Source organism: Bombus vosnesenskii, unplaced genomic scaffold, assembly GCF_011952255.1.
Source record: "Bombus vosnesenskii isolate JDL3184/JDL3185 unplaced genomic scaffold, Bvos_JDL3184-5_v1.1 scf7180000013295, whole genome shotgun sequence".
NCBI lineage: Eukaryota > Metazoa > Arthropoda > Insecta > Hymenoptera > Apidae > Bombus > Bombus vosnesenskii.
In genome coordinates this window covers 6693743-6709335 of record NW_022882946.1, presented here as the reverse complement: position 1 = coordinate 6709335, position 15593 = coordinate 6693743, and the positions used below count along the sequence as shown (strand labels likewise).

At 44.1% G+C, this 15593-nt stretch overlaps 1 protein-coding gene across 1 annotated transcript; it reads right to left on the bottom strand.

Annotated features, from left to right (window-relative positions):
• Positions 1 to 5001: 5001 nt before the first annotated feature.
• LOC117233301 (serine/arginine repetitive matrix protein 2-like) lies at positions 5002 to 6425 on the bottom strand. Its single transcript, XM_033493462.1, has 2 exons — positions 6282 to 6425; positions 5002 to 5801 (listed from the first exon to the last, which is right to left on the bottom strand). Exons 1-2 carry the CDS (start codon positions 6423 to 6425, stop codon positions 5292 to 5294), a joined length of 654 nt encoding a protein of 217 aa, XP_033349353.1. The 3' UTR covers positions 5002 to 5291.
• Positions 6426 to 15593: the final 9168 nt, after the last annotated feature.

Sequence of the window (15593 nt, the reverse complement as noted above, 5' to 3'; positions counted from 1 at the left end):
TGGACCGTTGTTCTATTCGTGTAGAAATTCTTCGGTCTTTAGGCGTGGATGGAATCGTGTTTGATACAAGAAGAATCTCAGTAGCGAGAGTAATTTCATCGTTTCTTACGATTATCCGGAGATCTTCAACTCCGATTCTGGAATGTAGATGTGGCCGATTGATTTTAGGTTCGATTAGATTTCCAGATTTTCCTGCCTCGATGAAAGTTTATCTTTGAGCGTACGCGGAATATTTGAAGAACGAATAAGTATAGTACGTATCACGAAGGTTTTAGAAAGCAGGAATTTAGAAAATCCGTTACGAAATAAAATGAAAAGAACGGTAATTGCGGTCGCATCTGCGCCGCAATTAAGCGCGGTCACCTTTCGTGGTGGCGTCGCTGTGAGATTCTTCGCTGGTTACCGCGCCGCGAGAAAACGAGGTATCGTTCGGTAATCGGGCGCTGAGATCGCCACCTGCTGATCTCGCATCATCGACCTAGCCTAATTCGAGCAACCGGTAGTTCACTGCCGGTAGTTATCGAACGCGTAGATCGCTCGAATTAAAGTTTCTCGCGTGTGGTCCTGGTCTATTAGCCGCGAAGGTAGCGACTAATTAAGTTCCTCCAACTAGATTCGACTAGATGGGTTCGCACGGACCAGAACCAGCAACGATGTCTCTTTGAAAGAGAACTTTCAATTGTCTTTCTTCTTCTTTGTCGTACACGTGCGCGTGTTTACGCGTTAATCGACCTGATGCGTCGTACGAGTGTCTATCCAAGTCATGAAAGAGAACTTTAAGTTTCTTGTGGTTTCTTCTTCCGTAGTCAATCTCTATGCTTAATCTATACAGCATCTTCGATGATTTATTCCTGATTGCAAAGTTCAAGGAAATGCGATTTGAAGGATGAAGCGCTTAATTTAATTTACCTTATTGAAAGTTCAATATCCAAACCGAGAAATAAAGTTGCAAGAACGCGAAGAACCGTTCGCTTCGCAACCTCAATTTCATTTACAAATACGCCTGGAAATATATAGCGATTCTCTAGGAGTACTCGGTAAATTAACCGAACGGTTTTTCACTCGGCAGCAATTTACTTCAATACGCGTATATTCGCGTGCAGCGTACAGTGTGCAGCCTAACGCCTAACCTAACCTCGAGCTGCCTCCGTTTACGTAGAACATAAATTTACCTTAATGATATCGCACGTAATGCCAGGGTGACGCTATCTCGCAGGTTGATACACGTAAGAACAAGGCTGACACCTCGATCCACCGTTTCGTACGGCACTTCGTAAGAGGAATTGCGGCGCGAAAGATCGTATCGTCGAGATTTTCTGCGGCCCTACCCTGCTTAGCTTCGCGTAGTCGTTTAAGGGAACTCGCGTAGCGATGACCCGTCCACCTCGCCAGACCTCGTTTGCACCGTTCAACCACGAAATTTTCAACCTTTTCACTCCTCGCCAGCTCGTGTTTCTGCTCGTTTAAGACAGCCAGAAATGATTCCAGCCGCGATTTGTCTTCAGATAGCTTGGAGATCCGCCGGCCATTCGCGTCGCCCGCGCTTCCTTCAACTTTTTCTCCATTTACTTTACCGGCTATTCTGTACGCTTGCTTCACACTCCACGTTGCAGATGGTATCTCGACTTTCGCCACTTTGTACGACTCTTCGACGCTTTCACGAAACCCTTTCACGATCCTCGACCTTTTTTATTCGGCGCATCCTGGTTTGCTTTCGATCGCAAATTAACTTGCTGATAGCAATTATCCACTCTGTAGTTAATAATCGCGTAATTAATAGTTTATACAGATTCTTTGCTTCGATGAAGCGAATTTTTTAATTTTAACATAAGCTACGCGAAATTGTGTCGTCGTTATCTGTATTAGAGAAACATCGAAATAAATGGGCCATTCTCGAATAAATAAATCATGGAAACACTACGTTACAAATTGTTACATTCGTGATATTAAGAATTCAAGCGAAGAATTAACGAATTAATTCTATATACGAATGGAGAGCCGATTGAGAATTTGCTAAAAATATGAAAGAGCTTTCAGAGGAGTGTACGCAGAAAGCACGAGTTGCTGGCAGGTGTAAGGTCTAAGGAAGCCAAAAGAGTTGGTGGCCGAGCACGCTGCTTCCCGGAGACGCTGTTCCTGCGAACTAATTGTGAGATCGGTGGCGTGGAAGGGCCTGGGATACGGCGGGACACGAAACGATAACGGGGCTTTCAGCGTGGAACTCGTAAATTTGTCAGTGGCGGGTTGTATCGTGGATTTTTAGGCCGCTTCCCTCCTGCAAATTATCCCCCCTTTCAATTTGTTCGGTTCCCCTTATCGACGCGGAGGCGAGGAGTCGCGCTCGTTAAATAGTAGATAAGGTGTAACGCTCGAACGAAGGAAGGAAAGGTTCTTCCTTTCTTTCTCTCGACGTTATCTTATCACGAACCAGTGCTCGACCCCTTGGCTTGTGCGTCGAAGAGGCACGGCGCAGGTTCCGTCGTGCTAAACCAAAGAGAAGTTCGTTCCGCTCAGGGTGGCATCAGTCGAAACGATCTGCCAGAAGGTTCCTAGGTGAAAAACCCGTGACAAACGATTTCGTGCCGGAGCAACGTTCTACCGAGTGTGTAATAAACGATGTTATGATATTTGTGGTGTCATCAAAGAAAGAATAATTTCATCTTCGAAAATTCACGTCAGAGTATCAGTACTATGATACCGTAGATAATACGAAATATCGACGGTTTAAAAGTTTTAATGCACGGCGAATTCTTTGTGCAATCAGAAAATGTTTTTCAATGTCGTTTTGTTCTATGTACAAATCGTATCTCTTCAGAACTACCATCAACGGATATAACGTTATTGCTGTCATAGGCGAAATTTCACCCAGTGTATGTTTTTCACTGTAATTGTGCGTTACGATACAGTTATCGATAAAAAGCAGATAAGTGGTTAGAAATGACACGAACGAATAATATTAGAAAAATTCGAGTGAGTTGGAATTTCACTACTAATGGTCTTTACCGATGAACGCTTGTTCCATCGTTTAAAAGTAGAACTATAACCGAAATTCTTTAACTTCTTCAAAGATCATAGCTTCTTCTCGTAATTTGAAACAGGCAATTTCAAATCTGATCTGGCTTTCTCAAAGATCTCAAAGAATCTGCTATAACGACACCTGTTGATGAAAATCCACAGGCTCACGCTTTTCCAGCTTGTAATCTCAGGATGCCAATGTATCGACCTCCCATAGGTTCATTCACGATCCGTTCATTAAGAGAATAGAATAGGCCAGTACGATCTGCTGTTGCTCTTGTAGCTCTTACGAAATAATAAGCTACGTTATGGCACACACAGGGAGCGATTATAATGCGCGGGCGCTTACTCGTTATCGCGCACAATGGGTCGCATGCTGAGCCCCGAAACTACCGGCTGCCAGGGCCGATTTAAAGCAATCGCGACCTTGTTCGTTCTACGTTATCCGTGGACACGAAATAAGAGAACGAAAATGAGCGAGAAAATGAGTCAGCGAACTACTGTCCGTTTTATGAACCGTTGTTTCCTGGACACAGGTAATCATCTCGTGAAACTTGAGGACGATCTCATTTCTCAGCTTCCTTGCTTGTTTGCGATTTCAATCGCGACAGTTGAGATTTATCTCTTTCGTGGAAATTTTATATTCAAAATTTTATTGTCCCTATTTATTTACATTAATCGAGTCTCTCAGAAATCGAATCGAGCAACTCCACTTTTTTTTTCTTTTTATTCCTTAATTTCGTAAGCAAACGACTAATGTTCAATTCTCGATAAGTTCATTTATCGCAAGAAGACGAGCAATAGTAAATTCTAACGTAAACTTAAAAAAATAGTGTTTGTATTATATTTTTACTTCTCTATACTTGGCTTTTGAACGGTTCAATTGATCTTAATAATTTCGTATTTTCTTGGCCTCAACTTTTTCTATGGCATGTTACTGTGCCTGCCTGATCGCTTTCAAAGAGTAGCATATTTGAAACAGAAAATAGCAGAGAAACGCAAAAGTAGGTTCCGTCGTGTCGATAAACAAATCGACAGAGATCGAGATAACCTTGCTTAGATCCTCCGATACGAATCCTTTTCATCTAGCTACCGAAGATGGACCTCCGAAGAAGTTTCGGGAAAGCGAACGGTGTACTCCGCGGACGTGGAGGGAAAACTCTTTCGTACAATACCGATACTCACCGTTAGAAGCACATTAATATCGTCCGATGAATTGACCGGTAGTGTCACGTCGACCTCCGAGAGAGTCCTGCTGGAGAATAGGGAGCAGTTAGATCGCGGTATTGTGACGCGTACGCGAGTCCCCGCGGGACGTCCGAGCGGTACCAGGAATCGGCAGGCTCTCTCTCAGTGGGGACCGGTAAATACCACTAATCACTTCTCGATCCTTTCTAACCCACCTTGACCCCACCGCTGGAAGAGTTATGGCCGTTGGTTTTATTCAGGCTACCTCGGCCAAGGCCCCGACCTCCGTTCTCGCCTGGAACCCCAGCCGGGGTTCGCCAGACGTCGTGAAAAGTTGTATGTTGAAGAGTCGAGGAGAGAAACCGTCGACGATGCGATTCGTTTGCGATTCTTGCGAATTAAAATTCAGAACAGCCGTATATTCGAGTTAAAATGGAATTCTATTTAGGAGAACCGTATTTATCGGAATTTTATTCAAATGAAACTTTAGCTAGTGATTAGCTAGTGTTTCCCTTGAATGGGAAACAAGTGTATAAGTTTGAAGCTTTAATGATTTCGACGTAAGAATACTCAGAGGATCCAGGAAGGATTTTGTGGTATTTTCACTAACAAAGCTGTAAAAGATTACCCATGTTATCAGTATACAATCCTCGTATCTGAACGTAAACTTGCGTTGTATAATCTTTTATTATCCAATTGTCATGTACTTATTGTTCATCCCTATCAAGTTCGGATAAACGAAATTTTCATTGTCTAAAGATAGAGCAATAAAACTACATCTATTGATACATAGTGTCCATTTATTCGTTCGAACGTTACACGACGAAACTGAATCAAGGTACACTTATTACTTGATAGAATGATTGACACGAGCAATAGATCTAGTAATACGATCAGTGAGCTACACAATTTAGACAGAGGTGATGAACGACAGGTGACGCTCCGAGACGCGAGTGGTTCCATTCGGCGTCGATCATCACGGGGATGTCGATCGACAAGCCGAGCGTTGTCTGACAACGCGCCGAGAGATTGTCACCGTTAACGATGCACACACGCATCATAGTGTATGAACCGACTTTCCTGATCGATTAATCTTGATCATGGATCGGTCGTCGATCGGTTATGGCGCCATCTCGATCGCTGTTTGCCGATGATCGACTACGACTCAGACTATGATCACGACTTCTGCTCTGCCTGCTTCGGTTCTCCTCGTTGCTCTCCTTCTCGCACATGCACACGTTATCTGGCTCTTGTGGCTCCACTGGATTGTTCCTCAGAACGTCCACGTTCCTGGTTCTCTTGGTACACCTGCATCTGGTGCAACCAATTCGCCTGGCTCTCATAGTGGCGCCACGTCTTCTTCGTCTTGAGCGACGACGACTACGACGACTTCTACGTCTGCCTCTGCTACGTCGACGTCCTCGGCGTCTACTACGTCGTCTGCTGCTTCGTCGTCGTCTGCTTCTTCGTCTTCCGTACCTTTCGGTTGGCGTCAGGTTCGACGTGAGCTGCGGCTCGACTTCCGTGTTCAAGAAGTAGTGGCCCTGCGTCTTCTTCAGGATACCGCAATCCAATCCACGTTTTAACGCTGCTTGCATCTGGCAAATGATTCCATCTTGTTAGCAACATATACATCATTTACAATAAGGTGATAGAGTCTGGTTTTGTTTAGTAGTTTCAGATTGCTGGAGACATTGCCTGTCAAGGGAGATTACCGTATGGATTATGATAAAATTTTCATTATTATTGGCCTGCGGAGAATCGAATTGAGTAAACATGAGCAAAGTGCATGTGCATGATATGCGGAAAGATACGGAAGTACTCATTACCATAGATATGACCTTTAACATTCATAAAAATACCAATTTGCATAAACACCTGCAGTCATATCATTATCAATGTTGTTTGATTTACATTTATCACAGTAATAGGAAATAAATGGTATTTTTACTCGATGATATTACTCTTATTTTAATCCTTCCAAAGATATTAGTAATGCTAGTCGTCGGTGATCAGCATGATGACCAACGAGTTAACAAAGTATGGCATCTAAAGAAACGTATATTTTTCAAAAATACCTGTCTCTGCACGGTCGTCTCGGGGACGTTGCACTGTGACATGATGTAATTCATGATCTCCTTCGACGTGGAACCGTGAGCCTCTCGTAGATTTCTAATGGCATTGACCACTCTGGCTGACATTTTCGGCGCCTGTTTCCCCATTTTCCAATTGTTTCTTTCGTTTACCCGAACGAATCTTTAACGCACTGATCTTCGGGTCACTTCTGAAGGAACCTCCAGTCTCAAAACTAGTAATTTTCATTTGATCTTCACGTGGAATTTTGACAATCGCTCTATTAGTGTTCTTGAACTAGGATTTTAATATCACGAGAAAATTTGAAGAAGTTATGCCGAAATCATCGTGACCCTGAATCGATTTGCGTCTCGGAAGCGATCCAGGAATTAATTGACGATGCTGTTTATTCTGGTATCCGCGTTTCGATTTTGTCAGGAGACGCCACGCTTCTCGCTCGAAAACGATCGCATTCGCCACTAACGTCATACAATGTAACGAAAGAATTGTCACACTTGCCAGAAAATGGCACATATATAAATTTTGTAGAAAAAGAGAACTTGTTCCGTGGTGGTTTGTGGCTGGACGAGTACGAAGATTAGTTTAACACGAGCTTATCTCGTCTACAGGATGACCGGAAAAGTGGAGCTGTTTGACGCGAGGATACAAGGATTTTCGAAGTACACCGCTGTTAAATCGAATTACACGGCTGAAATAATAAGGAAAGAGAAATGAAATCGAAAAGATAGCAGCCTGTCAAACGAACCTCTATAAGCGTAGTACGCCTTCGCTAACGTTAAACAGTCCGGAATCTCGCTGTTCTTTGGATAATTCCTCTCTTAGTATCTCTCGATAGGTGTCTTTTTTCTGAAGACTCTTTGCTTCCATTTGAAGCATATCTTTGGACGTTTCATCGTTTTACGTTAGATTCCACCAGGAATGACGTGTCGATTAATTAATTGAAAAGTTGATTCTAGCATACATTATGGCTACAATATAACGGGAATGATAATAATTTAAAATAGTCGAGCGTATCTCGTATCTGACTCGATTGCGCTTTATCTCAAAGTGTAAGAATTCCGTTTTAGATTCGTTTTGTTCTAATGTCATGTTACTTAATCATTGCACTTCCTTTTCGTCGATTAGCGGTCGCGCTTTCTAACTATCGATCTCAAGCTTTCTTATTACAAATTTATCAACGACGCAGGAAGAGGTAAAATATAACGTCAAATGTTAATCCGAGATCTAACTATGTCAACAACGCTATCAGTTTCGTTATTGCAAGTAGGTAATTCGAAATACGAGCATTTCACTGAATACAAACGACCGTTTCACGCCTTTGAGCATCGGACATAAGTACCCAGCTCCAGGTAATTTTCACTAATCGATCGATTTTCGAACTTCTCACCCAGTTCGCGTCTCCGACGGGCACTCACTTTTGCGATCGATTAATAACAACGAGGTCCTCTTCTGAAAAGAGAGAGAGAGAGGCGCAAGCGGAGCGATCTTTAAGGCCTCGTCGCGGTACACGTTAGTTGTTAAATTCGGTGATCCGGATGGTAACGAAGGCAGTTTGCAGCCGGCTCGGTGCCACGCCAAATTTGCCGATTAATTTTTTTCCCCGAGCTCATTAGCCGCCCTTAATGGTGTCGGCAGCGTTAAAAAAGCCGCGATTCCGAGTCCGTGGCTGGAACGCGTGTATCCAGCTCGAGACATCTTGCCACCTCGTCCAGTAATTGGATAGTCGGGAACGCCGCGGTTTACAAGAATAACGCGGCAATTTAGCCGACCATTTAGCCTTCTACCTGACCAGAACCGATTCCCCGATTCGTTAATCAGCACCAGGTGTCGCGCGTCGCGTCGCGTCGCCGCGCATTCGCCCCGGACCTGCACACCTGCATGTAGATGCTCGCGTCTATACACCAATGATTATTTATCAACGTCGCGCTTAGACAAGAGGAACGCGCCGGTGCCACGGGCTGAACGTCGCGTTTACGCTCCTTTATCGTCGTCAGCCGGAGCGCATGCTTCGGTAATCGCCGCCACTTTCGTCCCCTTTTCTTCCGATTCACCGACGTTCATCGCGCTGATTTCATCCTCGCCACCATTCCTCCTTTCTTCTCCTTTTACCTTTCTCTCTTCCTTTTTCTTTCTTGTCTTCTTTTCTTCCCTTTCTTCCACTACATAGACAGCTTCTTTTGAACGAACCCTACGAAACGGTAATTCACGCGCGGTATATTTACGAGCGACGCGGAAGGGAAATTTATACCGCGTTCCATCGCAACCATGCATCATCCAAGCGGCCAGCTAGTCAAGCGACAATCCTATTTCGACGAATAGAAACGCCAGCATTTATTGATATCTCCGCGTAGCAGGACTATTTGTTGTTACCTGGAGCCGATACCACGTTCACAGCCGCATTCCGTGACCGATAAAACCGTCATCACGGGACATTATTCCAGGCAGTCGCGAGATATTGCTTCATCGAGGCGTCATGTACCGGAGCGTCCGACAAAAACTGGATCCTCTTCGCGTGGAGAATTTTGTTGTACGGTATTATGGTACACAGTGTTCGATCTGCTCGCAAATTCTCGTGTTCCATCGGTTTTATGCCCACCGTGCACCTGTTTTCAAGACGCGAATCATGTCAATGGCGACGCTGGTGTAACAAATGTCACGCGTCAACGTAATTACCGCGCGGAATTCTCCTCTTCCACGAGAGTTCTCCGGGTCACGAGCGGCCAGAAAAGAGAATCTCGTGGCCTCGATACGATCGTAGCAAATGCCGCTGTTCGAGCGTAGCCTCTGTATGTAGGAGCCATCACCCTTCGCCGCAGGATGTCCGTTTGGATGGACACGCGGTCAACTGACCGTGACGATTGTCTACTACGCTATTTTTACACCTACGCCACTTGCACACCTCCGTGTATTCGATCGATACATTTCCATCCTAATATTTCGTGCTTCTGAAACAATTCAACGCTCAACATTTTATGACCGTTTACAGTCGATGACGATGCGCGGTGACCGCAACAAGCGGACGATTCCATTTTTTGAAATCTGTTATAAATGTGGTAAAAAGTATCGCGTAAGAATTTTAAGACGATCGTAGTTCAAGATCCGATCATACTTCGTCTTCGTACATTTAAGAAAATCATGGAAATTATACTGACCTATATATGGACAGACTGTTACGGGTGCCGTAATACATCCAATTTTCAAATACCACGTTTATTTGTTCCGTGCTTCGATAAAAGGAAACGAAGATCCTTTGCATCTGCACCTTAGCCTCTTTTCCAGCTGCTGATTGCCATTTTACAGCGACTTATTTAATTCCAGTCGTATCACAGGAATCGTACTCTCTCTCTTTCTTGCACCACGTACAGTATGCATCGACGTTACGTGTGTCGTAGTCAACGCGTTTTCTACTTTGCCCACGTATGCAAGTAAGTAGAGAGTGAACTGTTTCTCGGCGAACGAGTTGACGGTGCCCCCGTCGCGTATCGATGATATTCAGCCGGGAGGCTTAGCCTCTATTTAAAAGCGGATACTGGCTGTCGCGTGTACAGGGGCGACACGCGAACAGACGGCTGCTGGTCGATCGACCAATCAACGGCATTGTACCTGTGCCGCGCGATGATTGCAATTGGCTGATTAACGGCCTTTCCGATCGCCAAACGGTGGCCGGGAGTCGCGTAACCCGTAACAGAAAACTGTCCGTTTTGCATACTCGATTGCATCGAGGCGAGCCTGTGTCGCCTTGCTGTCCATTATCGCTGCGTTTTTGCCCCGCGTCGTTCGCCATTTTGCTTATATTATCGCAGGATCGTTAGGTACCGCGCGACAGAAATTATCGATCGGCCGGTGCGCGCTCGTATATCAGCTTATAAATATTCGTGGCGCAATTAATAATTAATATTCCGCGAATGAGCCGAGATAAATCGCCGCGTTTTGTATTCATTAGAAGGTTGGGAACGGCACCGAGACACGGCGTGCCGAAGGAAATTATTCGCGGTAGGCCGCGCAACCAGACGAATTGATTGCCAGCGACCAAGGCCGGATCCAGTGGCTCTGGTTTTTCTTTCGTCGATCGTCGTACGATCGTTTTCACCTTGTGGAATTCCACGGCAGCGTACTGTCGCTCCGTTTTTCCTGCGCTCGTTTCACCCTGTCGACTGGACATCAATTACGCGGAAAATGGAGCTCGTTACAATGCGAAATACGGTTATCGATTCTTCTACAACTGTTCTCCCATGCTCGTCATCGAAAGCGTTTCCTATAGCTGGAACCGATATTGCGTAGTCGTAAAATCGATCAAAGCTGTAAAGTTTAAATTATATAGTTACTATTCGTGCAAGAGTGCTATCAGTGAACTTTTGACCCGGCACTGCCCATCTAATAGTCAAAGACGGGTCTTCCTCGTGAATCATCCAGGTAAACGAGTACCTGGCTTTGAAAGGAATTTTCCTTTTCTTCGTCCATTTATCTATCTCTCTCCTTCTTCCTCGTACCTACAATATTTCCGTATTTCATTTCTCATCGAATCTATTTCTCAAAATCTGGCAAGGAAGCTCGATCGAAGCTTCGAAGTCGAGTGTTCCTCCCTCCGAGCGAAACAGTTTGCTCGCGTTAAACCTGTTCCGCGGTTCCTCGAATCTCCCGCGTCCTTTGATCACGGCAGCCTTTGAGTCTGGAACGGTACACACGTGGGACGATGCACGCGAGCAAAGGGACAGCTCGCGCGATCCTCCCTATCCACTCGTTCTCCCTCATTCCCTCTTTGTCTCTTTCTCGTCGTCCGTGCACACCAGACAGATTTTCGGTGCACGAGGTTCGCGGCAAAGGGTGAATTAATGCCGATGAGAGCGGGCGCAGTTAATAAACCGGACTTATTAAACGATTACATTAACGCAACCGTCGCCGGAGATTAATGCACTCGGCTCTGGAACGTCTCACTCGTTCGCGAGCGGCGAGTATATACATATACGAAGAAAGGCAGAAGCCGACAAGAAATATGATCTACACGGTGTGGGCACCGTATCGCGGTAGCCTCGAGATAATTACGGCCACGACCGGCGATAATTTTTGCGTATCGAAGGGCTAAGCTCCGACGCAAAAGTGGGCCGATAAAGGATCGCGTTAATGTCCTCCAACCCAGTCTCGCTCCCTCTCTCTCTCTTTCTTTCTTGTCCTCCCTTACTCTTGGACCACCCTAATTGGAACGAAATCCATTAAAAAGGTACAGAAAGTATACGATAATTAGCCAAAGGACAGTCTCGTCTGTTCCGTAGCGATGTTGACGTAGTTTTGCAAGTTCCTGAATTTATTCCTCTTTCTTTCTTGATTTCTCAACTTTTCGATATTCGTTTTACAATTACAATTTTCGAGCGTCTTCTCTTTCATGTTTTCTCCGTTTAATTTATTTCTTTAATATTATATAACCTAGTTAAATATGAAAACCTATGTATCAAAGATGAAAGATACAGTTCCCCTATTAATTCTATTAGGATAGACACGAAATTCGACTAATCACGACACCTGTTCTTATTATTGTAGCAATTAAAAATGAATTATTCTCTTTCCTCGCAAATACGACAGATATATGTTTCCTTAGATTCATCGCAACACGTTCAATTGAGATAAGAAACGAACGAGGATCGAACGTTTCTAAACGAAGCGAAACGCCGAGGAAACACTCGAAATATTCGTATCGGCGAAAACGAGAGAAGTTCGCGTCGGAAGGAAGCAGACACCAGTGTCGGGAATGTAATAAGCCGGACAGGGCAAAAGGAAAATATGGAATCAGACGAGCACGGAAGAGAATATGTACGTAAGAGGCTACTGTCGGTCGTCGTACACGCGAGCAGGTGGACGAGAAGAGGCGAGAATACGAAACTGCTCGGCCCACCCGCACCAACCACTCGGCCCGATGTCATGTGTTTATAAATAGTGCATCAACGTAATGCCTGGCGGCTGTAACCACGCTGAAAGATTTACGCGCATCGCGGCCGCCGTACGCTTCTCGCGGACGCGCTGAACGCGGAAAGGAATTCCGCGATATAATAACGAGGGTGTCCCATCTTGTACCTAGTTAGGCGTTACCGATGACTGTGCGAGATTTCACGGCTGCTTCGTTTTCTATGATCTACGCGTCTCGTCGCGTCGCGACGTTCTTCGAATTCAGGTTATGGTACTCGTCGCTGAAACGACGATAGTTTATGGATTTTTCAGGTCGTATGGAAAGTTGAATGAAAATTTCCGCATTTGCCAGAGGATGAAACTGTGACGTTTTATCAGAGAATCAGTATTTTGTTCTTGGAATCAAAATTCTCATTATTTAAACTTCGATGGTTTACTTTTTAGGTGTTTGTCCCATTGGGTTGAATGGAAAATTTGACTTTTTTTATGAGATGTCCTGTTTGTGTTGTTGTTGACGATGTCTCGAATTCTCGGACGTACGGTTGCTAGAAATGTATTTCATTATCTTTATGATTATATTTCTACATGTTTTATTATAATTTATGATTGATGATTGATTATGAGAAAATAGATCGGAGAATTAAATTAGAAAATTATGCAGCATTCCTCTTGTTTACTAAACATATCCTTTGTAAAGTTTTGAAGATACAGAAGATCGTTTAATAGTTAAGGAATAATGTTCCTGCGAAGAAGAAGTTGAAAGTCTCGTAAACTATTGAAATAACTTTCGTCTTTATTCAACGCAATGTCCCTGGTATTGAAACGCTGTCTTTCCCTGAATCACAGTTTCTCGCAGCATAATTTAGGGCACGCATCACGCGGGCGGACAAGCGAAATGCGTCTCGGAAACCATGGCTTACGTTCCACGCTGGCAACGTTGACGCACACGCGACAATGAATAATCTTGTCGCGTGTCACAATTACGCGTCCGCCGGCAACCGAAAACAATCCATTTTTCACGCTAATCCGCCGTCATAATTTTCCAAGAAGCGGCGTTTGATACGCGATGCGGCACGATTCCGACGCGTTTCGCGGCGAAGAATCGAAAACGCGCGAAGGATGACGCGATGGCGCATTAAACCGAAAGCCTGGTAACAAACGATGGTCGAAATTTTCGAAGTTTCTATCGCGGAGGCCGCTTTGTCAACGTAGTAACATATTTCACAAGCCCTAACATTGCTGGACGCGTGCTTAGCTATTTCTGCGATCCGTGACACAAGCGTTTGAGACGTGTTCTCCCGCGCTACGACGACACCCTCTCATCCTGTAACGGTTCCTCGACGAAATTGTTATCGCTGCTACGTATTTTGTCCTGCTCTTCCTCGTCCTCGAATTTATCGTCGAGTTTCAATCTTGCTTGGTAATCGAGTGAACGGATCTGGAGCTGCCGGCGAAATTAGTCAACGTAATTAAACATCACGTGGCCGCCTGCCGGGAATGCAGATTGAGGCGATCAAAGGAGCCATCAGGGAGACGAACAGGGATAGGAAATATTCGTCTAGATTCGTGGTAGCTGTGTAATAATGTTTATTGTTACGTTGAAAGGCATATGATGCATAGAGTAGGTAAAAATATATTTATCTTCTTGGTGAATTCGTAAGGTTGTTCAGTTTGGTACGCACGAATGATAATATAAAATTATTTGTCAATTTTTCTAGCAATAAATTTGCAATAAAGTTTATTAGGCGAAGTTGAGCGAGTAGGTACGATTTTTTAAACGCAGATACTTTCATCGATAACGCAAGACATGACGTAGAAGAATTACAAAGAAAAAGTGCACGTTGTAACGCAATACTTTGAATGGAGATTTCGATTGGCAATGAAAGACGCGTGAAACGCCTCGTTTAGCAAAAGCGAACAGGTCCAATGATTTCATGGAACCGTCACGGTGCGCGAAAGTTTAACCTGCCGAGAATTACGAAAGCGGTATCGTGGTACGCATGACGAGTTTATTCGTCACGACATTTTAATACCTACACATGATCAAATTATTAAGACATCGTTTCTTTAGTGGTGGCTCGACCATAATATTTAATTTCTCATGCTTCTCCAGGCCAGTGACAACGGTCTACATTCCCTTTTCTTTATCCTTCACAATACCAACACTTTCATTCTCCATGCCAAAGGAATACCACCAAGCACATACCAATCCTGTCCAATTTGAATTCATCTTAAGAAAACATTTTATCCTTTCAACAACGCTATTCTCATCTTTCTGTTTTGGAATGGAATAACAGCGAGTAACGCTTGAACTTGATGTACGGCAGACGCAACAATCAGCTTGCTAGACGAAACAATCGAGAACGATCCCTCTGTGAGAAATGCCCGCGAGAAACAGACACCAACGCCCTGGATTCCCCTGAGATTATGTACGCGTACATTTATTAGCTTAATGGAATCCAACATGTGTATTACAATACGCCCGAAAATAATGGAGTACGCTTGTTGAGACGCGACCGGCACAAAGCGACCACGTCTCTACCATCTACTTGCACGCGCCTTCTCGCAAGCGTAGAATATCCATATTCTCGTAGCCGAGGACACTCCCCCGGTCTCGGGGAATCCAACGACATCGTCGCTTCCGGGTGCCTCCTACGAAAGAACCCGTCGACCAGTTTAGAAACAACCGTCGTGGATCGTTACTGTGCCTACTGGGAGCGAGACGAGCGCCAGATGTTGTCAGAGGGTAGATATGGCTTGTTTGATGTAAATGTTACAAAAGCTTAAAGTCGGTGCGGTTAGGTGTTTAGCGATCGTAGAAATGGTAATTTGTCTTCGCGATTTACCGTGGATTTTTGAAACAATTTTATCGGCGACATTTATTTTCTTATAAAGGATCTTACTCGTGTACTGATATGTATTAGGTTGTCGGAAGGTTTCTTTCGTTTTGTGAGGAAATAATTGACGCACAACGTTTTTTGTTTTATATTATTTTGTCGAATTGCGTACGATCCATTTTGTTATGTTGAGATAAACACCGCGACACTTCACAGACTTGGTTTTACGTTTATATGAAGGTGCACTGCTGTAAAAAACACGTTTGCGAAAGAAAGACACTTTTCGGACAACCTAATATATATGTATTTAATGGTTATACGAACCATTTAAAAGTGAACTTCATTTTCTGACAATCTTCCCAACTTTAGAAGCAATACGTACGATTAACGTGATATTTGTTGGAAGTGAAGCAAGAAATTCCGATAGGCCGATCAACTTAATTCTTGCGAGTGTAAGGCGTGGATGTACTTAAGTTTACGAGGAATTATGTAATATTCAAGGTAATTAAAATCAAAGAGAGAGAAATTCAGTAGTCCAAGAAATCAAATGATATCCAAGTT

Excerpts from the sequence above, each read along its gene's own strand:
- LOC117233301 (XM_033493462.1), bottom strand. The coding sequence starts at position 6,425 with ATGGGGAAACAGGCGCCGAAAATGTCAGCCAGAGTGGTCAATGCCATT. Across the intron at positions 5,802-6,281 it reads AGACGACCGTGCAGAGACAG|ATGCAAGCAGCGTTAAAACG; the intron begins GTATTTTTGAAA and ends ATCATTTGCCAG.